We start from the raw sequence: 26,369 nt of genomic DNA, 5'->3' as shown, positions 1-26,369 counted from the left end.
TGAGAAGTAAAAACCCTAGAGAGGTATTCTCCCCTGTACCCTGCAGGGTGTCCCAAAAAGTTGCCTCCTGGCAGTTCATCTTCATTCCTTACAGGAAAGATGCAGGCCTTTCTACATGCCCTGGGAATGCACAAGCAGGTACTCTGCCCACACGGCTGTGGGGCCACAGGCCTTGCCCCATCCCAAACTTTTCACAGATGACAACAGCAAGGGCTTGTGCCAAAGAGTTTCTGCAGCAAAGCAGCATCCCACGTCACTGAAAGGGCATTCTGGCAACCCCTTCTTTCACAACTGAGCCAGGGGCTGGGGAAGGGTAGCAGTTGGCAGCACATGCCAACTGGAGCATTTGGTTCATAGCTGATATACCTGGTCTAACTTTGCCCGCGGGACATTCTGCTGATGGTAGGCTAGAATGGAGTCGGCTCGGCCCTGCAGGACAGCTTCTGCAGCTCTGGGGAGAGAGCACAAATCGCTTGAGAACAGGAACTGTGCCCCATCCTACCCATCCCCAGCTACCACCTCCGCTCTTCAGTCCTGCAGAAAGAGGGAAATCTCTGGAGGTCACTGAGAAGAGTAAATGTTCTCAGAGTCTTCCTGCCTGTCCGGCACATGCCCCTTGAGGATCTCCAACTGATGATCACTTGCCCTGGAATTTCCCTCTTCCCATGTCCTGTGACAGGCTTTGCCTTGTGCCTACTGCCCTAAGGTGGTTGTCACCTGATGCTCTGGGATCTTCCACACCAGACCTGTGGTACAGCAGAGCTCTAAAACTAAACAGACTAAACTAACTAAACTGCTATGACCCCATGGCTGAGACAATGCAGGACAGAAGGAAGGAACTATGTGGAGAACACTTAAGGGTTACATGACACTCCTAGAGACACCCACCTCTTAGATACTTCTGAATCAGCCCAGGAGCCTGCACTGCTTTGGGTGAATCATTTGTTGGATGCTGACTAAATGTGCTCTACAGCAGAGCGCAGCACCAGGCATCACCGGGAGGAAGTGCGCATTTAAGTCCAAGTTTGCCCACCCGCAGTTGCTGCCAATAAACCTCACGAACCCCAGGAGGTTCCCACTCTGTGCAACCAGAGAGACACAGGTCTCTCCAGCTCTTCTGCACTCCACTGCTGTATGCAGCAGACAGGTGTGACAAGGCCTGCCGGGAGGGAGGGGGTTTACTGCTTACGTGTTAGCAAGGTGCGTTGTAAAGACATAAACGAACTGTGACGGCTGCTTCCCTGCTCCACTGCCTCCGCCTCCCACAGCCTCTGACCGCAAGCCGGGGGCAGCACCATGGGGCACGCCGGAAGCGCTGCTCTCGCTCAGGTTCGGCAGCGGGTTGGACCCTGGGCCAAGCTGTGGGGCCGTGGACATCGCAGGATCTGCTACATTACAGCCTGCGGGAGCAGAGGAGAGCGCGGGAGCGCCGGGACGAGCAGCCGGCAGGGGGCAGCCTCGGCCCGCCCGGCGCGGGGTGGCCGTCCATGGCCAGCGCTATCGCATGAGACCCACAATTAATATTAATAAGCACTGCAATTACCAGGGGCATGCCCTGCCTTCCTCTCCCTTCGCCCCTCAACGCAACTGGCTCCCTGCTCCCCTCCAGCTGTCTCTCCCCACAGCAGCCACTCCCACAGCCCGACCCTGCCACTGCAGCTTTTACACAGGGGAGGTCTGCTGGGAACCTGGTGCAGGAACACTTCCAGACCCTACCTCCGGGCAGCCCCACCGTGGCCTACTCCCACCACGCAGACCTAGGAGCAGGCTGTGACAAGGGAAGTGGAACTATTCCTTCCCACACACGATTTGGACTGAGCTGGTAAGGAGGCAGTCACTCACTGTGTGCACTGCTGATGGGCTTGTCATCTTCTTCACTGTCCGGCCCAGAGCACCACTCATCGCCGCTGTATGGCTGTTTCCTTTCCAGCACGCACCGTCGCTTGCTACGGGGAGCCACCTCACCTGCAAAGCAACAGAGCCATCAGAGGTGCTGAGAAGACCTGGCAGGGACGGGGAAGATTGGGGTCCTGCCCAGCTGCATGCTGGCAGTGCTGACCCAACAGGGATGCACTGGGCAAGAGGCCTTACACCAACATCTGCCCAGTGCTGCTTAAGAACCTGAAGCATCTGCTCAGTCTGGCCTCCTTGTCTTTGCAGCCAGATCTAGTGGGACTCCAGTGTGAGAGCTGGAGTTTTAGAATGAGATGTATTTCTTATTGCCTGAAAGGAGTCTGTGAACATAGGACGTGCCCACCTGCTGTTCCAAACAGGAGAGCTTTGGGCGTTACCCATAAATTTAAAGGGTCTGTGATTTAGCAATCAAAACCTGAATACAGAATGGAATAGTATGTTCACATCCTTTGTAGGAACAAGAGACAGACTCTGCCCTTTGCTGATATCAATCGGGCAGGGACCTTCATGCCCTCTGTAAACTCATGTGCTCCCTCCATTTCTCAGATGGGACTGATGTAGCTCAGAGAGGAAGTGGCTTGCCTTAAAAGCACTCAGAGACTCAGGGACAACAACCAGACACAGGATGGATAACTTTCAGTCCTGTGCTTTTAACTAATATAACATTGTCTGGCCTCCTTTTTTTACATCATCTAGTGGTTTCCAGGCCATATTCACATGATCTATCAGTGCATTAGGAACATAGGAGATTGGAGCATTTCTGACCAAGCCATTTTAATAATTTTCTTGTGGAAGTGTGGGCTACAAGACAATTCTTGGATAAAGCTACAAATGCTTTTGATCAGTGGTGTACAGTTATCCCTGCAACCCCAGGTACAGTCTACTCATTCTACCCAAGGCATGGCTCTGGCCTAAGCCAGTCAGGGAACACAGCTTTGGCTGTGAAAGCAAATGCTTAGGGACACAAGCCAGAACAGCAGCTCTGTGTTTGGGGACCGGGTTTGAGTCTCAGTTGGAACCAAAGGCACCATGGAGATTTCTCCTCCTACCAGCCATGAGATGCTCAAGTGTCCCATGGAGCCGTTGAGCATAGAGCTTGGTGGAACGCAAGAGGCTATGGCGAAGGCTGGCAAGGACAGGAAAGCCAAAGGGTTTAGAAGCACTGACTCAGCCCTTTTCCAGAAGCCACATGCTGTAACACAAGAGTCATCCATCGCTGACAAAACCACAGAACTGTTCAGACAGTGACCCTCGCAGCACCTCCTTGCTAACCGTGACCGAGTTGTTGGGCAGCTGCAAGAACACCACAAAGGCAGCTCTCTGCCAACAGCAAGGAGACAGAAAACAACTCAACTCAGTCTCAAGTTGACAGTCTGCACATTGCAAAGTAGGGGCAGTTTTGGTGAACCACACCGTTGCTCAGATGGCCTCAAAAGCCCATGAAAATCAGTTCAAGATTCTGGGTGTAATAAAGAGTTTATGGAGTGAAATGCAAAGCTAAGGAATGCTCAGCTACTCTGGTCCCAAAACTGCAAATGTGACAAGCAGTGATGCAAAGTTGCACAAGCAGCCAGGACAAGCCTGGACAGAAGACATCACAGAGACTCAAGATACTCACAGCTGCTCCCATACCAAATCCTGCCAGGATGCTTGGAGCAACTGAGGGGACAACATGCTGAGGCAAGGTTTAGGAGAGCATTACCTTTTGATTCTGTGTCCTGTGATGGGGTACTGACTTCTCGCTGTTCTCCAGAGTCCACTGAGATGCTTCGTTCCCTTTTCACCTTGCCCTTCAAGGAGCTGAAGTTTGGGACAGTGTTCTGGCTGTTTTTCAGTCCAGAGTTGCCAGGGGAGATCTGAGTGGCCTTGCTGCCATGGCTGCCTGCCCCCACACCCTTCGAGCCCAGGTTACACGTGGGTGCTTGGCTCACATTGTGGTGCTGGGCCAGGGCACCGCTGCTGCCTGCCTTGCCATGGCTGGGCAGTTTGTTGTCAGGGTGCATTGGCTTGGCTAAAGCTTCCCACAGCACCAGTGGAGGGAGCTCCCAGGCCCTTCGGTCAGAAACCTGCAAGAGAAAAGGGCAGCGAGTCACCACAGTGTCCCTCACACGGTGCAGCTGCTGAGGGCAGCCCAGGATTAGAGCCCTGGGGCTGCTGCTTGGTTGCAGGGCCAGACAAAGCCCATGGCAAGGCACAACCCAGAGCTTCTCATGCCAGGAATGAGCATGGGCCCCTTTAAGCAATGAATCCTGCTCCACAGTTAGTGATATGCTGACTAGCTGTAAACTCCCATCAAGCATGGCAGACTTTCCAGCATTTCAAGGCACAGGCATGGACACAAGAGCCCTCATTTCCAAGGCCACGATGAAAAATGGGTGCTTCCATGCCAACCTGGCCTTTAGTGAGTGAAGGATCCTCGGAGCTATTTCACAGATGTTCCCAGAGCTCAGACAATTTTGTGACCCTGAACAGAAATCCAGTACCCTACTGGTTTCATGGACCCCTTCTGCTGCTAAATAAATTTCCTCTGCCTTGCAAAACACAAAGGACACAATAGAGCAGACAGAAAATGGTCTTGACACAAGCCTATAAAAAGAAAACTGGGATGGAGCAGGGGACAAAGGAGGTTAAGGCAACTGAGAAGGTGGCAGTGGGCTGCAAGGCAAGGGCAGAGACAGGGTGTGTAGGCACTCATCAGGCAAGAGGTATCCCTGCCTCTCCCAGGGGCCTGAGGAACCATTCCAGCTCCTTCTCCAAGGCCCTGGGCGAGGGAACGTCCACTTCAGTGGGAACTTCCAGCCCAGCAGGATGACGCAATGTGCCACAGGCCTGCCGGGATAGCAGGGTGAGGCTCTCCTGCTCCAGCCCCAGACCAGCTTTCTGAATAGCCCTGCAGGCTGAAGCAGAGCCTGACAGAGAAGAGAAGGTTAGGGCGGAGCACAGAGGCTTCTGGGCTGGGGTACACACATGCAGATAAGCAATGCTGCAACAGCCCTCCTTGCAGGATCTAGTTGCCTTGGTAGAGTCTCTTGGGCTCGCACAGGGCTCCCTTGGAGCTCCCTCGGGCTCCCTTGGAGCTCTGCACAGGCATTAGAGATGACTGGGATGTGGCTCCACATCACATCATGTATTCTGGAAAGCCACTACCAACCCTTGGTTTAACACACAACCCTGGTAACTGCACCCTAATCCTAACCCTGTCACAGTCGTTTTTACTACTTGGGAACTAGGAGGGAGGGAGAGTAAACCACGTGTTCATGGAAGCTGAGGTACTGCTCTCTGTTTGCTCACATCCGCTATATGCTTTGCATGACACCCCCACAATGCACTCAAGAACCTTTCCCGTGCACAGGCAGAGAAATTTCCCAGTACACAGGAAAGGGGGTTACTGGGCCCAGGGTCTGCTCCTCCCATCTGGACCATGCAAGCCAGATGCTGTGCACAGATTTCTTCTGCCACCCAGGGACAGGAAACACCGGCTCCAGACCAAACCCCACATCTCTAAATAGCACTGCGAGAGCTCAGCACGCTGCTCCTGGCTTGCCGAAGGCAAGCCTGGAGACACCATCAGCAAAAGCCAAGTGCTCACTCTGCCAGGGCAAACCACTGCACCTTTGCAATGCAAGCAAAGACGAAGCACACTTGGCAAACCCATAATCCCTGAAAGACTGCGATTGCCACAAGGTGCAGGCTTCAGCTTGCCATCCACCACCAGCAAGTTCTCTGCCTGAAAAAGGGTCTTCTCAGCACCTGCCTCCCTGAGAGCTGAGCCAGGGGCTGCTGGCGCGTTGCAAAAACAGCAAACAGCGCTGTGGCACAGCCCGCCCAGGCATTCCTCCTTAGTTAGTGGGATCCTTCGTGCACAGCTTGGCCTATCACCACTTCCTAACTAGCGAGTCACTCCCTCCTCCTCTTCCTCCGCCTCCTCCCCACGCACCTCGGCAAGGGCTCTGCTCTGGAGGAAGATGGTGAGCCACAGCACTGATTAATTTTCACAGCACATAAGGGAGTTGCTAGCCCTTTAAGTGTCAGCCAGTCTCACTTGCTCGATCTTGTTCTCTAGGGACCTATTAATAGCAGCTGGAAAGATCACATCACTCTCTGGATATTTATACCCCTCATTCCACACCAGGAGAGATTTATGTCAGAGCTGCCGTCCCAGTGCCTGCCCAATTGCTCTGTCAAACAGCTCGCAGGGGGAGGGGAGCCGAGGAGGGAAGGAGACATGGAGAGGGCAAGCGGGGAGGAGGAGAAGGTCCATATGGCACAAGCTGCAGAGTTAAGCATACGCGCTGCCCGAAGCCGCTGGCTGGCCAGCCGCAGGGAGCCTTTGGCCCCGCTGGAAGAGGTTACTGCCAGACAGCATTCCAGAAAGCAAGCCCTGCAGCAAGCTCCCGCTACTGGTGGCCCAGAGCCCACCCCCCCTCGCCTTGTCGCACTCGAAATCCCTGCAACACGCACCACAGTCCTGAGGGTCACAAACCCACTGACTCAACGGTGCCCCTACACCCACTGAGGAAGTGCTCCTTTATCGACAGTAGGCTGGGAGATCCAGATCTGCCTATGAAAAATCTGCACGGGCACAATATCGTGTTTGAAATAGATCCCTAAGTGCTTCACCGAAAATGCGAGTGCTCAGCAGCACTGCAGCACAACTCTAGTACAGCACAGCATGAGCAGAGAGAAAGAAGGCCAGGGCCCTGCAAAGCCCAGGCCTGCAGAGTCCAGAGATGTACCCCCTGTCCCTCTGGTTCTCAGGGAACACACATCTCGATCATGGAGGACCTGGCAGCCACCAGGATGAAACCTTCAGGTGCTGCCTGCAGCACGGATGAGCCTCACTGGCTGTGAGGTCCCTCCAGAACGTTACAGTTTTGGGACATTTATCTTCTTCCTTCATTAGGAAGTGCTGTGCTAGCTGCTCTGCTGCTTCAGGGAAGACAGTCAAAATCTTGCTGAGGCAGGATGGAAAGCCATCCTGGGCTGACAGAGGGCCCTGGCTAAACCTCGGAAAGCCCTTCTCTTCTAGTCTCTACTCAAAGGGACCACACTCTCCTCACAATTCCTAATGGGACAAATGCCAGAAGCAGCTGCCTGCGGATTCCGCTCTGCTTATGGGAGTAGCAACAGTTGGGTTCTGTTGCAGATGCATAATGGGGATTCACCCTGGTCTCTCATCTGTCTGACTGCAGCATGACGACAGGCATCTCGGTTGCTGTAAGCTCCTTCCACACACCCATAGATTTAAACTATATTTCAGCAGGCATGCCGCACATCTGGGCCACAGAAGATAATTACTTAGAAAGTAGATACACTGACACTAGGAGACAAACAATCCAAAACACCTTGAAAAGAACATGACAAAAAGAAGATTGCACAGAAATCTGTCTTTTTCTGCAAGTTAGCAACACACCCACTCCAGCCCAGTAGTTTTCAAGACAATCGCAAACTTAATTCCCAGTGATTAAAGCAAGGAGCTGAGACTCTTGGCTTCTGCTCCCGGCTGCCAACAATTCCACTCGTGACCTTGAGCAAGATGCCCTGCTTCTGGGTGCCTTGATTCCCCCATCATTACATGGGGGGATAACCCAGTCTACCTCATGCAGGGAGGGAGGCTTACAAGGCACAATAAATATCTGTTGAATGAAGGACTACATTTAAATGCAGAGAGTGTTTTCGCCCTGGTACATCTGAAAAGCCACAGCTTTAAATCAAAGACTGGGACCTTAGCAGACAAGAAACCTCGAACCAAAAAAACAAAAACTGCTTTCAGTAAGCCTCCTTCAGTATGGTCTGAACAGCAGCAGAGGGAGAGCAGGAGGAAGCTCCAGGCAGGAGAGACTGAGCTGACACATTCACAGTCCGGGAATTGCTAGCTGATAGTTCAAGAAACCCGAAACCCCACTGCCTTCCCAGAGGACTTTCTGGTGAATCATGCTCCTGCTCCCTCCGATAACACAGATTCCCAACACTGCCGCAAAGAATGCAGAGCCTGAGCCTGCTGCCAGCCCTGCAGCTTCCACAGCTGGGAGCTGGCTGGCATTGCTGCCGTGCTATCCCTCTTGGAAGAAAGGGTGAGAGAGGAAGCCAGGAAAACGCAGTCAAAATGGAAGGCTCTTCACCACACCTCCCTCCTATTGAATGCTGGGAAGAGCTCTTGTGAAACCCAGATGACTACCAGTTTAAGCATACAGGGCAGACACCAGAACCCAGGCCTCCTGAGCTGTGCGTGCCCAACAACCCATTATGCCCAGCTCACCAACACCCAACATACAAGACAGGTCATGACAAGGTGATGCAATACAAAGAAAGTTGCCCAACTCCTCTCTGCCAGCCCGTCCAGGAAGTAACAAGACCAGGTTGCCATTGCAAATACCCTCTAAGCACATCACCTATGCTGATAAACACCCAACCACAAGCTGCAATCCTGGACAAGCCCAATCCAAACCCTCCTGTGGACACCACCACAAACTCACATCAAATGCCTTGGCTTTGGCAATGAGGGGTCCTACGCAAGTTCAAGAGCTTCTTAAAGAAAGGCATTAGGCAGAGAACATCAGGAGAGACCCCAAAGACCACTGCCCTCTCCTGAAATACGACTCACTCCAAGTCTGGATGAGATAGCAGGCACAAGACCCACACCAGTCCTCCCAGGGATAAGAGCAGAAAAAAAAATACCATATTATGTCAGTAAAGTCAGCGTATTTCGTGGAGGGAAAGACTACGACAAACTTGCTAGAAGCAAGATTTCTGAAGTCTGAGACCCTTGGATCATTTCTAATTTTGAGAGAAGACCAGAATCAGAAACTTGACCTTTTCCATGCAAAAATGGTTGTTCCAAAACAATCCTTTTCGCAAGACCATTCAATAGGTTTTGAGTCTGTTCCAGTGAGAAACAAAACCCTCAAAACCAGTAGCAAAACAGCACTGCTGTCAGCCAGCCAGCTCCAGCCAAGAGCCAGCAAAGGGCTTGAACAGCCAGATGAGCCTGAAATGCACCTGAGCTCTACCAGCACAGCTCCAAGATATCACACTGTTTAGTGACCAATGACTGCAGGATCATCTCCTGAAGCCCAGTACAGAACACTTGCCTGAGCGTGTTCATCCCCAATGAGAACAGCCTTAACCCAGGCTGCTACTGCTAAAGGCGTTCTTATTTGAGCTTTGCTTTGATCGGCTGGACTTGGAGACGTTGAAAGGCAGGGAGTTCCACTGGGCAAGGCTCTGCCAACAAGGGTCATTTGTTCTCAAAATGTCATGAAACTATCGTGCTCTTATACATCAGACTGATAGCCCAGAGAAGCCCATTTTCATTTCTTGGATCCTTCTCATGCCCTTTTAAATGGTAGATAAGGTGGTACCCTTGCCAGGTGTATGGGAGGGTTCTAAAAGACCTGCAGAGAGAATCTAATGTTTTGTTGAATCCTAGCAGTTTCCAGTCATTTTGGCAGGCCCTGCTGATCTCCTGCCATTTGGAGCTGTCTCAGGAATTTCTGTGGGGTTGCTTGGCCACAAATCTCAAAGGTCTTTAGAAGGACAAAACCTCAGATTCATGTTCCCTACTACCTAGGGACAAACATCCCATGTAACACAGATGGAAGCTGAGGCTCAGAGACAGTGAGGTGAATTGGGAATGCCATTTGCTTTCTATCCAGTACCCTACTATGTTCCTCCTGTCATAGCTTTAGCCTATCGGCGTTAGAAGATCTTTCCCTAACCTTTCCTTATCCCCAGTTCAACAGCTTCTCCCATTCCTCCCCTCCTTACTGCAGCCCCAGCCAGAGCCTGGCTTCCAATGCTGTGCTCAGGGAGTCTCCAGGTCTAACATCAAATTTGCAGATCTTTCTAGCTTCCCAGTCCAACTGGCATGCTCCCTACAGAAACCCTGCATGTGCCAGACATTACTCGACAGTCGCATGTGGCTCTATTGGGATGATAACGAGGAATTATTTCATACACTGGCTCACAGGACTTGCTGGGGACGAGTCAGCAAGGGACATGCAGGAAGCTGCAGATGCTCACATGCGGGGCAGCACAGCCACCTGCACACTGCAGCTCGGCAGCCTGCGGCCAGGGAACAGCACCTAGTAGGTCAGGAAGCAAAGCCAGAAGTCTTTTCCAAAGGTATTGTTGCTGCTCAGGGAGCTCCAGTTTCCTCCGAGGCAGGATCTTATCCTGCAGCATGTGAAATCTGGTCAGGAACATGGGCTGCTGTGACAGCTGGACACTCCCACGCAGCCTTCAGCTGTGCAGCCTTCAGGGATGCAGAAAGACAAGCTCATCTATACGCGAAGGAAGCAGTTTCCCTGTAAAAACACTTCTGGCAGATATCACCACAGGCTGCAACACAAGACCACAGCACAGACCTCCTTGGGCAGTTGCTGCATGGGATGAAGAGACCTTCATTGGGCCATTACTCCCTCTGTGTTTGTGCACTAAAGTTACTGGGACTGGTTGAGTAGTGCTAAAAGCCTTGCTGGTGAGCTGTGCCTCACACTGCTCTCTGCTACACCAGTTCTCCTGAGCAGCAGGGCTCACAGCTGAGACCTTGAAACCACAAATTTCCCAAAAGAATCACAAGGGAGACATGTCTTGCTGAGGGTCACACATGTCAGGTAAATGGCTGATGTGGATGAGCCTATCAGGACAGTCTTTCAGCTGCATTTAGGATCCTTTGGCAACAGCAAAAGAAGTTCATGAGATGCGAGCAGTGTGCAGGACTGGAACCTAGCAATGCCAGAGCTGCACAAGGAGCTTCCAAGCTTTAATACAACAGTTTCTAATATTATTTTTAGCAGAAAGTCTCTCTTCAGGGCTCTGTGACAGACTAGCCACTGTCAGCAGAGCCATCCCACTGGGTCCCTTACCTGCCCACTGTCTACAAGCCAGAGACGCAAGGGTTCCTGAGCACCCCAGGATCTACTGCCCATGGCTGTTCCAGCTTCATGCCGACTGTACAGAAGCACCAGGAGATTTTCTGGGGTGTCACACTCGGTGCCCCACCTCTAGGCCTGAGGCCACTAGGTGTCATTGTCACCCAGGGATGCACAGCCTGGCCAGGGCTAAGCACGGGCCAACTTGCTGCACCTCCCGCCAACACAGGGGCGCCCCTTGGACCCCAGGCTTCCTTGGCACCCCAGCCCTCACACCAGGGCCTCCGCAGAGTGCAGAGGGTTCTGCAGGGGAGCAGAGCCACGCACCATGTGCCTGCAGCAGACGCTTACTCCACTTCCTCAGATAAAGGCAGCACAGAGATGCCTGTTGCACACTGCAAGAGAGGGCTAGACATCCCATACCACCTTGCAGAAAATTTCCACAAAATACTAGCTCTCCTTTGAGCAAGCTCAGGTGACTTTCCAGCCTGAAGAAGGGCACAGTCTTTGCAGACAGGGTCCCAGCAGGAAACCCTTGTGGCAGGGACATCCCTACCATCTCTTGGGACCATGTACCCTAGCTGCATCACATGGTGCATGCCAGCAGTGCAACAACCCGGTTTGGAGAAGAGTTGGACTCCTTTCCTCTGCCCGGTCCTGGCACCAAATGCAACATACAAAGCACACACCTGCACAAAAAGAAGAGGTTGGAGTACCTGCAGACCTGCAAACTGCCTGGGTTGCAGCACCATGACTGTGCAACTGAGCACACACTCATATGTACCCCAGCACACCTGGGGAGAGGGAGCTGAGAGAGAAATGTGGGGAAGAGGGGAAAGCAAGGCTGATTGCCACAACATGTTGCCCCCCCCCCCCCCCAGCCCTCTGCCAGCCTAGACTGCAGAAGAGATGCAGAGAACTGCTGAGCACTCCTCCAGGATTATAAATACCAAGACCGGCAGCAGCAGAGCCTGGGCTCTATATTTAAACCCCAGCTGAGGTCACTTCCTTTTCCCAGCAGCTCCCTCCAGCCCCCACCCCTTCGCCTTGTATTTGCATGCCACCGTGACTAAGGCACATGGGGTGTAAGGTCAGAGGGGGAAGCGGCTGTGCAACTGCCTCGAAGGAAATTCCACCCTGGGAAACCTTTCACCTTCCCCAGTGCAGAGTGGATTGGTATGGGCAGCAGAGATCTTGTTGCTGAGTGGTGGCAGCTGCCTGTGGGCCAGTACTGGGACTCCAGTGCTGGGTTAGAAAGGGAGAGAGACCTTGAGGAGAGGGGAACCACTGCTCCTCATCTGGCTTTACCATCAGTCTGAGCTAGCACTGATCTGGAGAGAGGTTGTCCCACTGTGCACCCCAAGAGAGCAGTGCTCTACCCCCTCACCACACTTCACCTTCACCCCCAGAAGCCTCCACCGCACCTAAAGCTGAAATTCCCCAGTTTCTGCCACTTGAGGGGTGAAAAGAAGCACAGCCTTCCCCACAGATCTGGCTCCAAGTCCCAGGAGCTCCTCTGCCGTTATGCAAACACTCCCACAGCTCGTCGAGCTCCTCCAGAGACACAATGTGCTAACCCTGACCCAGGCCTCCAACCACCCAATGGGAATCAGGTAGAAAGAGCCAGAAATCACCCTATTTCACTAACTGCAGCTCTCTGGGTCGGGCAACAAGCCTCCTGTGTAGCAGCAGATGTACACCCACAGATGGGGAGGAGGACCCAAAGGCAGCCCATCCTGGGGTTGCTCCCAGAGAGCGTTTCTTGCCCACTAGGAGAGAGAGGTGTTGTTAACTTACAACTGTCCAAGTGGGCAAGGGCTTCCGAGGCTCTCAGGAAGCTTTGGGGTTTGCAGTGGTCTTTGTGGCCAGAGCCCAGGTGCCCAGACTCAGCCAGATCAAGCTCGGAAGCCCTGTTTGCACTAGGTAAAATCACTGGGTACAAACACAAGCGCTCCCAATTCAGCCCTTGACCCTCCTTAGTCAACTCCAGTTATGCCCTTATTTAAGAAACTGAACATATTGAAAAGAAAAGTTATTGTATCAACAGAAACCAGGATATAAAGGACAGGAGAAGTGTGCAAAGGCTACTGAGTGGGAGAAGAGGAGATAACAGATCTTTTGGAAGCAGGGTAGCTGTTTAGGTTATGATATAAGCAAGTTGGTGTCGGGATGTGCAGAAGAACTAAATGGTGACTTTCACATGGTATCTATTAGGTTTCAAAGTCCTTGGTTGTCTGGATTACCAAGCCATTCTCCAGTCTCTGAGCTGGCATGAGGCATGCCAGGGTCAATATCCCTGAACACCAACAACAACAGTTTCCTGTACAGAGTCTTGGCATCATGGCCAAACACCTCTTCCTCTCCCTCATCCCACAGATTCTGGAGGAGAAGTCTGTGACAGAGCAGGGGTGCTCAGGGAGCCCTGTAACCCCTGACAGGGAAGCACACACACCAGAAGGCTATGGGGAAGCATCACTGCTATCAAAAGACAGGTAGTGCAGAGCTAGCAAGCAGAGCAGGACATGGGTGTCCAGCTCCTTTGGCCAGCAACAGGGTACTTGTTGTCCTCTTTGGCACATGGACACTGCTCTCTGGCTCTGAGCCTGCACCCGCAGGGAGGCACGTCTGTGCCCTCCAAGGCTGTGTCTCCACAACGGGAACCAGAAGCCACAGCAGAGCCCGAGCAGCTTGCTGGCCTGAGATCACATTACAGGACAGGAAGGAAGAAGCACTTTGATCAGTCTGGAATTGCTTTAAACAGCTTCCACACGGATACTTCAGCCACTGGAATTAGCCCCCCAAGACCCCAAAGGTTCCATTTCTAAAGACATGTCCTGCTCTGGCATGTGCATCAGGGCCAGAGCAACCCAGCCACTGATGACCGTGCTGGAGCTGAATGAGGGCTATTCCCAAGGCAAGGTCACAGCAGAAAGAAGCCTGGAAGAAGGCAGAGAGCCTCCCTATGCCTTATCAGAGGAAATCAAGGCTCAGCAGAGCCCTGCCTCTCCGGTGTATGCCTTCACCACAGGCACGTGCTGGCTGTCCTCAAAACAGCATCAAGCGGCGCGTTTGGAGGCATCTGGCAGAGACAGGTCGGTGCTCCCTTGCAGCTCCCCTCCTTGCACTCAAGGGCAGCGGGAGCTTCTCCACCTGCCTATGGGACCTCCTGCCCCAAAGACCTGAGAGTTCAGTTCATTAGAACACAGTGCTAATAACACCAAGGCTGTGGGTTTGATCCCTGTACAGGCCATTCACTTAAGAGCTGGACTTGATGATCTCTTCCAACTCCAAATATTCTGTGATGCATGCCTGCCCTACAGCCTGCTCCTGGCAGTTAGAGGGTTAACAATGCCCAGGGAGCCGAAGGCAGCCTCCTCCTTGCCCTCTCAGGAACAATGGGGCCATTGTGGGAGGCCAGGCAAGTGTGGGCAGATCCCAGGACTGGCAGTTACCCAACTGGGTTCCTTGTTACTGCCAGGCTCTTTCTCTGCCTCCTCAGGTAGGAGGGTGGTGGCTGCTGGCCTTTCCTGTGGGCCCTGGAAGAACACAGGACCAGCCCAGCCACAGGAACATCACGCCAGCACGCTCAGTGGCCCTGCTGAGAGCAACCTCACTCCTACCAATTTGTCTGGGTACAAAATGCAGTCAGACAGTCACCAGCACTAAGCTGCCAGCTGACACCAGCATGCAGCAGACCAGACTGTGAGCTGGCTGCAGAGTGCTGCCAGCACCGCACCTGGGTCTCCAGTAGGATCAGCTGTGCTTTCAGGATGGGGCAGGGAGGGGGGGGGGGGAGAGGTGTGAAGCAGCAGAAACTAGATTTTTCTCACCCCAAAGTCACATTTCAATGGTGAGTGCAAGTGCTGACCTGTGACCAAGAGCTTCTGGGAAACCTGAGAACTCCTCCACGTGACACACAGGCGAGCAGTGAGAACACATCTCGGGGCAGGGGAAGACGCACACACACAACAACAGTGACTGTTTTCCAAGTCTGAAAGTGTGGGGAATAAGCAAGGGAGCAAGCAGCTCCAACATACTTCTACTCTCTACAGATTCGCATCTCCCAGGCCCAGCACATCGATGTAAAGAAACCTTGGGGATGCTCTGAATTTGCACCCTCAAGGCACAGACCTGATCCCTGGCGAAGTGGCAGCACCACTGGGAAGTCCTATGCTGAGGCAAGGCCAGCACTCTGTCACGCTCCCAGACTTTCCAGCAGAGCCTCATGCCCCCTCGGGCATGGGATCAGGGTGCACAACAACAAACTCGGCTCATTGAGGCATACACTGAGTATCTGCATGAAACCCTTGGCCAAGAACCTGACTCTGGCCAAATAGCCCGACTTATGAGCCACCTCCAACATCACAAGCAGCTCTGGCTGGTCCACAGGTGCACAGCAGTGCAAAGACAAGTGGGAAACAGCTCTGTACTGCTCAGCACTGCCTCTCTGGGACCCCCATGCTGGGCACAAGCCAGCAGGCAGAGTGCAGTCCAAACATCTGGATTAGTCTAAGTCCTGACAGAGAAAAGGTACAGCCCAGGTGCATGCTGTGTGTGCCACTGTGCACAACCACCACAGTTCAAATGCCACGGGATCCACTGCTTATCTGGGAGGGAGATGTGTCCTTTTCTACTCAGTGCTGCAGCTGCTTCCCCCATCTCACAACTGGACTCAATCTTCCCATTTTCAGGAGTACAGATACAGGCCAGCACGGTTCCCTGATCTGGCAGCACCAACTCTGCCAGCAGTACCATCTCCATTTCTTTTTTATCCAGCCTCCCAGTGCCCCACGCTCACTCAGAAATGCCACTGCTCCCTAGTTTTGCCAGAGCTAGGCTGACAAGCAGCTTGAGCACACTCACACAATTCCCCAGGTTTGAACCCCAGGTCATGTTTCAGAGGTGGTGCCTTCTTCCCTGCAACTCTCAGCTACTCTGTCAATTCTTTACTTGTCTCACCTCAGGGCTTTCTTCCTTGCCCCCAGATCACTCTCCCCCATTGCTGATAATCAGCTCTGTGAAGGCCACTTCAAGACATGCCAGACAATTTAAATAAAACACTCTTTCAGACCCCAAGCAGGAGGCTGGCTGCTCTTGAAGAAAGGACTCCAAATAGAGTTGCCACCCTATTGCCGTGCTCCTTGCTTTGCGGCCAGCTCTGTTCAACAAAGCAGCACACAACCCACAGATGGATTTTGCTCTTCCCTAAATGCTCAAGCACGAGGGCCCAAGATGAGGGCAGGTAAAAACATCTGACGGCTGTGACAGGGCAGGGTTTATTCTTTATCTCTTTACAAGACTGCGTGCCTGAAAGAAAACACAATATCTCCTTCCAAAAAGGAAAAGGAAGAATCTGGGTAACCTCTGGCTAAAAGAGAAAGGGGAAAAAAAAAAAAAGAAAAGAGAAAAAATGAGGGCAAGAGGGACAAAACAATCTTTGTCCTCGTTTTGCTGGTCACGCAAGCACAGGGCAGCCGCAGTACCCGCTGCCCCAGCTTGGACACAAATAATAACCACAACTAGCCCAGTTTCATCGAGGCTTATAGAGACCAGGCTCCATGGTCTAGGGAAAGCTGCATCCCTGTGCTTAAGAAAGAGGTAGAGTATAAACGGGATTTCCAGACTACACTGATAATTGGCTCACAGAAACCAGATAAGACAGAACACCCTCAGAGGTCACTGCTTGGCTCCACCACATTTGCTCCAGACACTGTCCCTTTAAACATGGCTCCAGAGACCACACAAGGGTTAAAGCTGCCTATAAATATCTGTTCTCAGCAGGGCTGCTGCTCTGAACCCTCCAGCCATCTGTTCTAGCTTTCCCCCATCTAAGACTCTAACATCTGAAACACGCTCACAGTTCTTAGGAGTGCTCCCAAAAATAGCCCAGTGCTGTGGCTGTGGCTGTGAGCGCATGTATGCCTTGTATGCCCGCGCCTGTGCCGGCACAAGCCCGGAGCCATACGGATAGGAACGCGTCTGTCTCTGTGACAGTGAGCAGGTCTGCACCAGCATGGGGTCTGTTTGCATCCATGCTGATGTGGGTGTGCCTGTTTAACCGCAGATCCATGGGAATCCACATGAGCATGTTCATGCCGGTACGAACCTGCCTCTGTCCGCATGTGTGCGTCTGCACCAGTACGTGGGCGTGAGACAAGGTGGAGGCCTCTCTGCTGGGGGATGTGATGGCAGTCCTGCCGTGTTTTCTCCTCCAGCAGGACAGCAGTACTGCAGGACACAGCCAGGCACCTCTCCTTCTGCAGCCTGGCCCTGCTTGGCCTCAGCATGCATCAGGGAAGTCCTGTCCTGGGAAATCCCGCCATCCCCAGGCCCTGGCACTATAATCCAGACAGGGAGCCTACCATACAGCACAGCAGGGAAGGGAGGATGCTGGTTCTCTCATTCAATGCTTGGCTCAGCAAATTCAGCAGTCCCACCTCCAGGCACCAGAACCTAACTGTGAAAGCAAGTAAAGCCTGATCTGCATGAGGCCCAGGACACACCACTCTGCTCACATCCAGCTGGGGCTTGGAGGATTTCCTCAAACACTCCACAGAGAGAGCCAGGGCAAGGTTGCAGGCATGACAGCTTTTGATCAGAGTGGGCTCTGAGTCTCTAATAGCTCTTTCCAAATATCACAGACATCAGTGGATTCACCCTTCCTACAACCAAGCCCGTTTGCCTCACTCCACACGGGCAAACCCAGGAGACAACAATCATCTTCATGGTCAAATACAAAATAGGGAATGAGCTGTCAGCTTCCAATCTGGACATATTGTCCAGGAGCAGAGCATCCTCTTGAGCATCCTCAGGACACAGTGCTGTCCACCTGCTCTGTGTCAAAGACAGCTCATCCTCAGACACCTGTTATTCACTGGGGACCATCACAAAGAAGCTCAGCCCTGGCTGCTGGCTCTGCTGACACCACTGTCACAGGGTGATGTGCATGCATGGCCCCAGGGAGGGAACAAGCAGTGTCCATCCTCCACATAGTGACAACAGCCCGAGGATCAGAGAGCAGCTAGGTTTTCATCGCTAACTACTTCCACAAGAATTATTTTCCCTTACAGACCAAGTAAAACTACAGACAAAGCCTCAGACACGGAAGTGTCTGGCTGTACAGGATGGGTCTGTCCCAGGCTGCTTCATTTCTGCCAGTCCCTAACCCCCAGGGGGATGTGATGGGGAACATCTGCCACAACCCAGCACACACCTCCTCATCCAGCATAAACACAGAGAGCCCACTGGTGGGAAACACTGTGGGAGGCTCTCACAAGACTGTCCCTGCAGGTATGGGCCAGTGGAAGGGACTGAGTCCACCGTACTGGACTGCTGCACTACAGGAGTGTCATTTGCCTTTTTCCAGAGTTCATTCAAAAGGGAACGTGACAGGTATTAAGGTCAAAGGACAGAAAGTATACGCCACCACAGTTTTGCTCACGGTTTGCCAAGCTGCCCAGTGTCTTTCACCCCTCTGATGTACTGGAGATAGCCAGCTAGCTCCAAGAACTACAAGCAAGACTTTCAGTGAACTCACTCAAGTGGCAATGGAAATGGAGAATAGCTTGAAATTCCAGCTCTTCATTTCAGGCTTTAGCAGGGAGATGTCCTGGGAAACAGCCTCGGCAGAGTGAGTCAACACAGCTATACTCTATTTTTGACAGAGGAAAAAAACCCCATTGATCCAAGTATTGATTTGCTGAAGGAGTTTGTGTTTGTTTAGAAGTTTGCCCATGGGTCAGACCTTGTTACAAGCGTCTTTTCTGATGATGAGGTTAGAAACAGACTGTGCCAAACTTCAGTCACCCGCCTGGGGAACAGAATGTAGGAGGTGTGGAAGTTAAGTAGTCCCTCAGGGTGGCTTTCCTCCTCTACTCCCCCAACTTTAAAAACCATGTCATTGGGTGGAGGAACACCATACACAGCTGTAAGGTAGCACCTGCATTTTGAGGAGTGCAACACAGAGAGGGTGTAAACAGGGGACTGAAGGCCAGGCAGTTCATTAGAGGTTTCAGATCATGAGGTGGAAAGGATTTAAACAGCAGATCCATTTCAGGATTATTTTTCCCACCCCTTTCTATCAGAAAGAGCAATAGGATTTCAAGATCCCCACAGGTTTACAATCCAACCAGGAAAGGGTTGGAAAATTTCACCAACCAGGACAAAATGGAACTGACAAGTCTTGTTTCCTTCTCTCCAGCATTCATCATGGCTAGGCTTCGCGAACGAAGATTTGAGAGGGGCTCTACCCACGCTTGCTACAAGCGCGCTGATGGCTAAAGAGGCCAATGCGAGATAGACAAGTCCGGTTGCAGAACGTACAGCAGAAAGACTCTCCAGGTGATATTGACAAGACGCGATTCTTTCTGCGTTGTCTTTTCTCCTCGAGAGTGATCCTGCATGTGTTCTCAAAAGCAGCAGCAGCGTTATAGATGGTGTGTCTCCAGGCCTCCCGATTGGAGGCCAGGGTAGACCAATGGTTGTGGTCAATATTCTCTCCAGCATAACCAAAAGCAAACAGGTTAAGTACCAGGATCAAGTAAGCATCCCTAACACAGACAATTTCCAAAAGTACTCCACACAAAAAGTTCCTGTACCAGCTCAGGCCCCCAGTGCACTCCACATTTGGTGGAAAATAATGGTATCCACTTCCAACACCTGGCCACAGGTGCCAGCAAACCACAGGCCACTATGTTCCCTTCCAAACCATTTTTTCTCCTCCTCTGTCCTGGACGTTTGCTGAGTGAATGACCACAAAGAAATTTAAGGAAAAAGAGTGGCTCTGCCCGGCACAGTTATTCCATCAGAGACACACTCAGGTATTGCTACAGAGCTCTCCTCTTCCCACACCTCCTCAACCCTACTGGCATAAGCTCTTAAGAGATGGGGAAGGGAAGAGAAGTGATGACAGGCTGAGGATTAGGCACAAATGGATGCAGGAGATGCATCCCCAGCATCCTCCTGACCTCAAAGCTCCCCTTACTGCCCAGAAAACCTGCAGCATCTGTTACCCTCTACTCATTTCCAGCCCCAGAACCTCTGCCAACAAACACCAGATCCCAGCAGCGCTTCTCACTTTTCCTCACCTGTTCTGCCCTGCTGCCACAGTTTCCGTGACCCACAGGTGCCTGCACACTACAGCACTTCCATGGCTGCCTCCAGCTTTACGGTACAGCCATGGCCACCAGCCGTCAGAGAAGAGGTGGGGGCAAACCTAAGTGTGCATAGACATACCTCTTGGACAGTAACATAGCTATCATTCCCCCCGCACCTGTATTCCCCATGTGACACATAGCAAAGAGGCTCAGCCTCACCAGGAGCCTGTGGCTACCTTTACCCACTGTGCCCTCAAGCCTCTTTGTGCACCTTTCAGTTCCCTTCATTTTAACAGAGCAAAATATTGTAGAGGATTTATTTTGTCTTTTAACATTTCTTAGTCCATCACATCCTTTCCTGCTAAAATAAAAACCAGTAAATCAGTTTCTCCCCTTTCCTGCTTTCTAAGCCTTGGAAGTATGTCCCGCAATTGAGTGGTGATATATGACAGAAGAAGCAGCAAACTAGTTCAGACCAGTGCAGTATCCTCAGCTCCCTGCATAGCTCACAGCAGGCAGCCTCATGCAGTCCCCGTTGCTGAAGTACACAGAAGCCAGAGTCAAGCTGGAGCATTTGCTGCAATGTATGCATTTGAAACAGCAAAAATCAACATACAAATTAAGAAAATCTGTCTTTGAAGCCAAGTGGCCAATTTGCATCTGAAAACTCCTCTTTTGGAGGAGCTTCCTTTGTTTACAGCCCAGTGACCAGCCAGGACACAGTGAGATCATACAACCTGTCACGATCTACCATACAGTTCAGACTGGGACATAGGCAGAAAACCACCCCTTGTGGTCCTCTCCTCAGGATACAGGCATTGTGATCAACCCAACAGTAAGAGGTGCCTGAAACACAGCCAGCTCCCCACTCAGACTGCCAGCAGAGCAGCCAAATACCCCTGCTCCCATCTTCTTGTTGTTGGTTCCCATCTTCTCAGTGGAAGAGACAACTTCAGGGAGCATTTCAACCACCCTTATCTGTGCCATGGCATCCAGGAGCATTGGTAAGCACTCAGGAACCTCTCATCTCTTCCTGTCCCCTGAAAGCCAGCCCACTGCCGGCACAGCTCCTGGATGTCAGTGGCCAAAGGAGACTTGATTATCAGTTCCTGTCCCTCCTGGCCTGGCCTGCATGGCCTTGCACAAGACACTTCACCTCTCTTCCCTCTATCTAATTGCCTATAGGAAAGCAGATGCTACCATCAGCCTGCAAAGGCCTGGGCGCAGTGGGCACCTCTCCCTCCTCCCAGGCAGCATCACTGTTGGCAGAAGCAAGAAGGCAAAGCCAGGCTTCATCCTGCACCTTCTGCCCCTAGACAGATTCTGAAAATAAAAACCAGCTTCCACTTGTCCCAGCCCCAAGAGAGAAGGAGGCAGTAAGAGGTTTGTTGTCAATACATGAAACTGTCGCTAAGTGAAGAAGAAAAAAATCTGGGGGGAAGGGGGAGAACGAGGGAGGGGACAAAACCACATTTTTACTTCTGGTGACCAGCCAGCTGACTGACTCAGCCAGTTTGGTCGCCTGCCATACAGATTTAAAAACAAAACCAAGCCTCAGAGAGGGGAGAGAAGGGGATTCAGATGAAAGTCCTTTTTTCTTGTGTGTCAAGTAAATCCTAGGCCCAAGACGTGTTTAGGAAAATGGCTTCCCTGCCTCACTGAGCCCAGGGGCTCAGCACAGAGCAAGGCACAGCACAGGTCTGCCAGTGCCAGTGCAGTGTGAGACTCCTGCTAAAGCTCCTGGCAAACCACTGGGTCTGAAAGCCTAAGGGTCCAGGGCTGCCCTCAGAGCTGGTTTCCTCCAGCCACATCAAGGGTTAGAGACAGCAATCTGGGTGCCCAGGCAGATGCCACCTGCCTGCTGTGCAGCATGGCCAAGGCAAGGGTGACCTGTACCTGAAGTGTCCCATATCTGCTGGGAAGAGAGCTGTGGGGAGCGTTGCTTGCTGCTGCAGCTGCTCTCCGGCTGCGGGCTAAGGCTGCGTGCTGTGGGCAGCTCCCCACCTTCGTCAGAGGAATGTGCACAGGAGGTGGGAGGAGCATGAAAAAGGTTGTTTTGAAATACCAGCTCCCGTTTTATTTATCTGGATCCCACAGTGCCCATGGCACGGTAGCCACTTGTAACGAGCGCTTTCTGTTCCCAGAGCACTGTACAAATACAAACACGCGCTCCCCACGCCCTTTGCAGCAGCACCACCCTGGCATGCTCAGCATGGCACCAGACAGGCAGCGCTCACTGCCCCACGCCGACCTGGCATTTCCACACAACTGGATGGTCTCAAAATCGTACGTGAATAAGCAGTACATAAGCAGTACTTGGCACTTTACAGCTGCAGCAGGCATTACAAACACTAGCTGGTGAAGGAAGCCTCGTGAGCCTCCCACACAGTGATCTCCCATAGAAACTGGCCAGCTTCCCTGGCGATTAATCCCTCACTCACTGCAGGGAGCACAGACAGAATAAGTTACCTAAGGAGCTGATGACAGGTAAGCACAAACCCCGCTCTTATTCCCGTTTCAAGATAGCAGAAATGAGACACAGAAAAACCAAGTCCCTGCCCAAAGCTGCCCTAGCCATCAGCAAGGCTGAGAAGAAAACATCTGCCCTTTCGTTCCTGATCCCCAGCATGGACACTAAGACAGTAGTGAAATGTGGTCCGTCAGAAGTGCCCCACTAGCCCCACAGGGGCTCAGAACGGAGGTGCAGATACACACCCCACAAGCGGGGGGAGCAGGTGCAGGATACTCCCAGGGATCGCTGCAGTAAGACACCCAGGGAGCCCGCTGCTGTCAGCACTGACGTGGGCAGGAAGCAGGCAGACAGATGCAAGGACAGCTGCCAAGCGGGATGGGACCCGCCACTGCAGGGTGAGGGGCACTGCTCACGAACCAGTGGCTGGAGCTCTCCCCAGCCTTCAGCTCGAGGCACACAGGCCAGCCTCACCTTCAGAGGTGTTTCTGACTTGAGCAGGAAGAGCGTGATGTGGGGCTGGGGGCAGGGGAGGGGAGCGACAGGCAGAGGTTTGCAGTGAGCTAAAAGGGGAGATTTAATAACTGTCGGAAAAAATGGCTGCTTTATTGCAGGCAGCTTGTAAACCCTGGAGCCTGAAGGTCTGGGAGTAATTTCTCCCTCCCACGTGCTGGGCTCAGTTTGTACTGGGGGTCAGAGGCCAGTGCTTTTCCAAAGCATTCTGGGACAGATGCCAACTGGAGCAGGCTGCTCCACACTGCTCCTGCAGCAGGGCCTGGGCTGAAAGCAACGAGCTAGAGCGACTGTTAACCCTTCATGGGGTGATTCTTCCCTGCCCTCTCTCCTGGCTCAACTGTGGGGAATACAGCTGCTGCAGACCCACCAGGGCCACCTCCCACGGGGCAGGGCTAGGGAGGCCACCGGCCTCCCAAAAGGGCCAGCTGATGTTTTGGTGTTGCCCAGGGCCTGTGCTCAGCTATCTGTGTGCCAGCTCAGCCTGCTCCTGACTCACCAGTGACCAAGTCCTGCCAGCAGACCTGCTCCAGGAGCTGGACTCCTAGCAGAGGAAAACAAGAGCCCAGCAGAGCAAGAGCTGAGTGCTTGGGGTAAAGTCCTGCACCAGCCTTGGCACGGAAGGAACAGCAGCTCACAATAACACACCCAGCACCACCACAGAAGGGAGAAGAGCCACGTACCACTGTCCTTGAGCCCAACACCGGTCCCTGCAGCCCATACACCTGCCTCCGCTATGTCACTTCCCTCCAAGATGCCTTTGGGTACAAAGTCACCAGAGGCACTAACTGGGGCACCTGCAGGAGACAATGCTCCCATGGGCAGGGTCCTGCCAGACTCTTGGTACCCCTTCTCCGCTCAAGGGAAGTATGTCCTCCCTGGAAATCTTCTGGGCCTTGGTGCTCCCTCTGCCTCCACCTATCAGTGCTTTCCCCTCATGCCCTGCTGCCTTCCCCTGCTCTTCCACACTGATCTCATGGGGTAGGCAACAACTGGCATCCACATGGCACCTTCTGCTTCTCATCAGCATCAGGTAAACACCAGCACCTACCAGTCTTGCCTCCAGCTGCTGGTGACATTCCCATTCCCTGGTGGGGACTTTAAAGGCTGCCTGCCAGGACTCCCTTATCTCTTCCTGTGCTCTGGGACAGGGTCCAGTTGGCTGAAGGAGGCATGGCTTTGCTGTTTCACCCCTGCGATGCAGCAGCTCTGGATCACCTGTGCAGGCAAGAGCACGGCTTCCTGCAGCACTTCACCTTCTCCCAGTGATGTGTGCGAGTGTTTCTGGCCTGCAGCCCAGCCCTTCTGCCCCCACCCCACCGAGTATCTGCCAGCACACAAAGAGGAAGGGAGCTCAGTTGCATTTCTCAGCAGCATCTCTCATCTTCCTCTCAGACACATGCCTCATCTTTCCCTTGCTTCATCTCCTTTGTGCTCAGCACTGCACTAACGAGGAAGAGAGGCCTGTGACTACTGACCAGGCAGACAGGAGACCCGAGCAGTGAACTCAGGTCTGGTTGCTGGATCTGCTCCAGGCTCTTCCCCTCTGTGCAGCAGCACTGGGCCCAGTTGCTGATGGGTCCACTGGGGCCTTTGCTGGTGACACCACAGAGCCTTAGCCATGCTCGCCATGCAGCCCCCAGCTCCACTGCTCGCCATCAGCCACACGCCCTGTCCCAGCCTGGCCCTGCAGCTCCCATCTCTACACCACATTCCCTACAAGCACTCAGATGATCTTGCCAGCTCCTCCAGTGGCATTTACATGGCATTCACAAAGCTCTCCCACTACCACTTCTTCCAACTCCAGGTGCGGTGCATGGATCACAGCCCTGCTAACCAAACATGGGGCCAGAACCCACTGTCAACTAACTGCCTGCCAAGCAATACTCCATGTAACACCACACTTCCTCCAAGCTGTCAGGGGGGAATCTGGCTGTGCCTCTGCACCCCTCCACCGCAAAGACGGTCACAGTGAAGATGATCCCGCTCCCTTCAAACACAGACTTGTGCCTTCTTATCTAAATGTCTTTGAATCATGCTTGCATCTTTCTGATCCAGGTACAAAACGGCAAATCTTCCCACTGGCTTCATTTATCCCATCTTTCCAAGCTCCTGTTTTCACGTCCCACCTGCAGTCCCTCCAGCTCCCTCTTCCAAACCTGCCTTTACAGTCAGAGAGAGCTGCTCAATCCTCTTTCATCCTCTACCATCTTTTCTGACTAATCCACATACCTCAGCCCTCCTTCTGGGCATTCCCTGAGATCACAGCTTGGCATTGCCTTCATGCTCCCAGCTACTGCTTCACCGGCTTCAGGAGAAAGGAGTTTGCTACGCCTCCCATGTCTTCTTCATTAAACCCTTCCGCTCCATCCCTCCCAGCTCCTCTACTCTCTGAAGAAGTCCCCAGGCTAGAAGCACATGAAATGAAGACAGGGCATCCTGGCAACTGTTGTCTGGCTAGGCTTGGGGTAAAGATATTTCAGGGCTACTGCCACACTTTCTGGTATCAAACACATACCCACAGATGGGAACCTGGTAGAGCAGAGCAGAGAGGCTGAAGCCACAGAAATGCAGGGTACTTCCTAATCCCAAGGCAGCAGGACTATCAAGCCTGGGGGTTACTCTCAGGAGTCTGAAATCCACAGCCCCACTGCTCTCTGCATCCAAGGAGCATAGCATCCCACCACTTGGCTAGAGCAGAAAGAAACAAACCTCACGTCTCCTGGAAAGGGCCACATGAATACCTGCAACAGTGAACTTTGCCCCCCTTAGCTGCATACAACACACCCAAGCCAGACACTGGACCAAAGCATCCAGCTCTGGCACCAGGGCTGCAGTTCACAGCTGACCTTGCCGCATCTGCTCCAGTCAAACGGCTCCAAGCTTTTTGCCCTAGACTTTGCGTCTGTCTTAGGCCCCAGGCACTGGCTGGAGCCCTGCCAAGGAGAGGGCTGCCTGTTTGAATCACGAGCCAGAACCCAGTAAGCATCACCTTTAATAAGCCTTTCTCCTCCATCAGGCACCCTGATTTTTTTCGGCTACAGTCTTGTGAGGTGGAAGGCTGCTTGGAGCCAAGCCAGCACCAGGGAAAACACCATTTCAAGGTCCTGCAAAGGTGCCTGTAAGAGCAGAAGGGAGCCTTGGTCTGGCGTGCAGGGGGTGATGCAAAGAGCAGGCTGTTCACTGGGAAGCTGCTGCTGCTTGCCAGGAGGCGGTGGGGGAGGAGGCAGCAGATGTCTGCAGACAGCATTTGCTGAAAGCCTGCAGCACTCCAGCCCAGTGAGCGGAGGAAGGCAGCGGCTGGTGCCACTGCTGCTGCACTGTAATGGAACAGGACAAACACAATAGAGTCCACCAAGAAAGCTTACGTTGCCCTTCCCTCTGGTAACTGCTAGTTCAGCAATGGGGAGTGGGAGTCCCAGGACCCCAGCCAGAGGTTGGAGAAAGACATCAGGACGAATGCTGAGAGACCTCATACAAAGGAGGAAAAATCCCTGTCATGAA

General features: G+C 52.8%; 1 protein-coding gene across 3 annotated transcripts in view; it reads right to left on the bottom strand.

Annotated features, from left to right (window-relative positions):
• The window catches only part of BCL9L (BCL9 like), a 63,784-nt gene that overhangs the window by 8,983 nt on the left and 28,432 nt on the right, over window positions 1–26,369 (bottom strand). For all 3 annotated transcript variants that reach the window (XM_027881433.1, XM_027881431.1, XM_027881434.1), the window contains exons 2-5: window positions 3,617–3,980; window positions 1,843–1,965; window positions 1,190–1,400; window positions 367–451 (exon numbers count right to left, since the gene is read on the bottom strand). In XM_027881433.1, coding sequence (XP_027737234.1) covers window positions 367–451; window positions 1,190–1,400; window positions 1,843–1,965; window positions 3,617–3,917 — 720 coding nt within the window. In that variant the 5' untranslated portion in view covers window positions 3,918–3,980. The remainder of the gene's footprint in view (window positions 1–366; window positions 452–1,189; window positions 1,401–1,842; window positions 1,966–3,616; window positions 3,981–26,369) is intronic.

This window comes from Empidonax traillii, unplaced genomic scaffold (assembly GCF_003031625.1).
Source record: "Empidonax traillii isolate 1590-97213 ecotype Southwest subspecies unplaced genomic scaffold, ASM303162v1 scaffold87:size1256882, whole genome shotgun sequence".
Taxonomy (NCBI): domain Eukaryota; kingdom Metazoa; phylum Chordata; class Aves; order Passeriformes; family Tyrannidae; genus Empidonax; species Empidonax traillii.
This window is presented reverse-complemented; position numbering and strand designations above follow the sequence as displayed.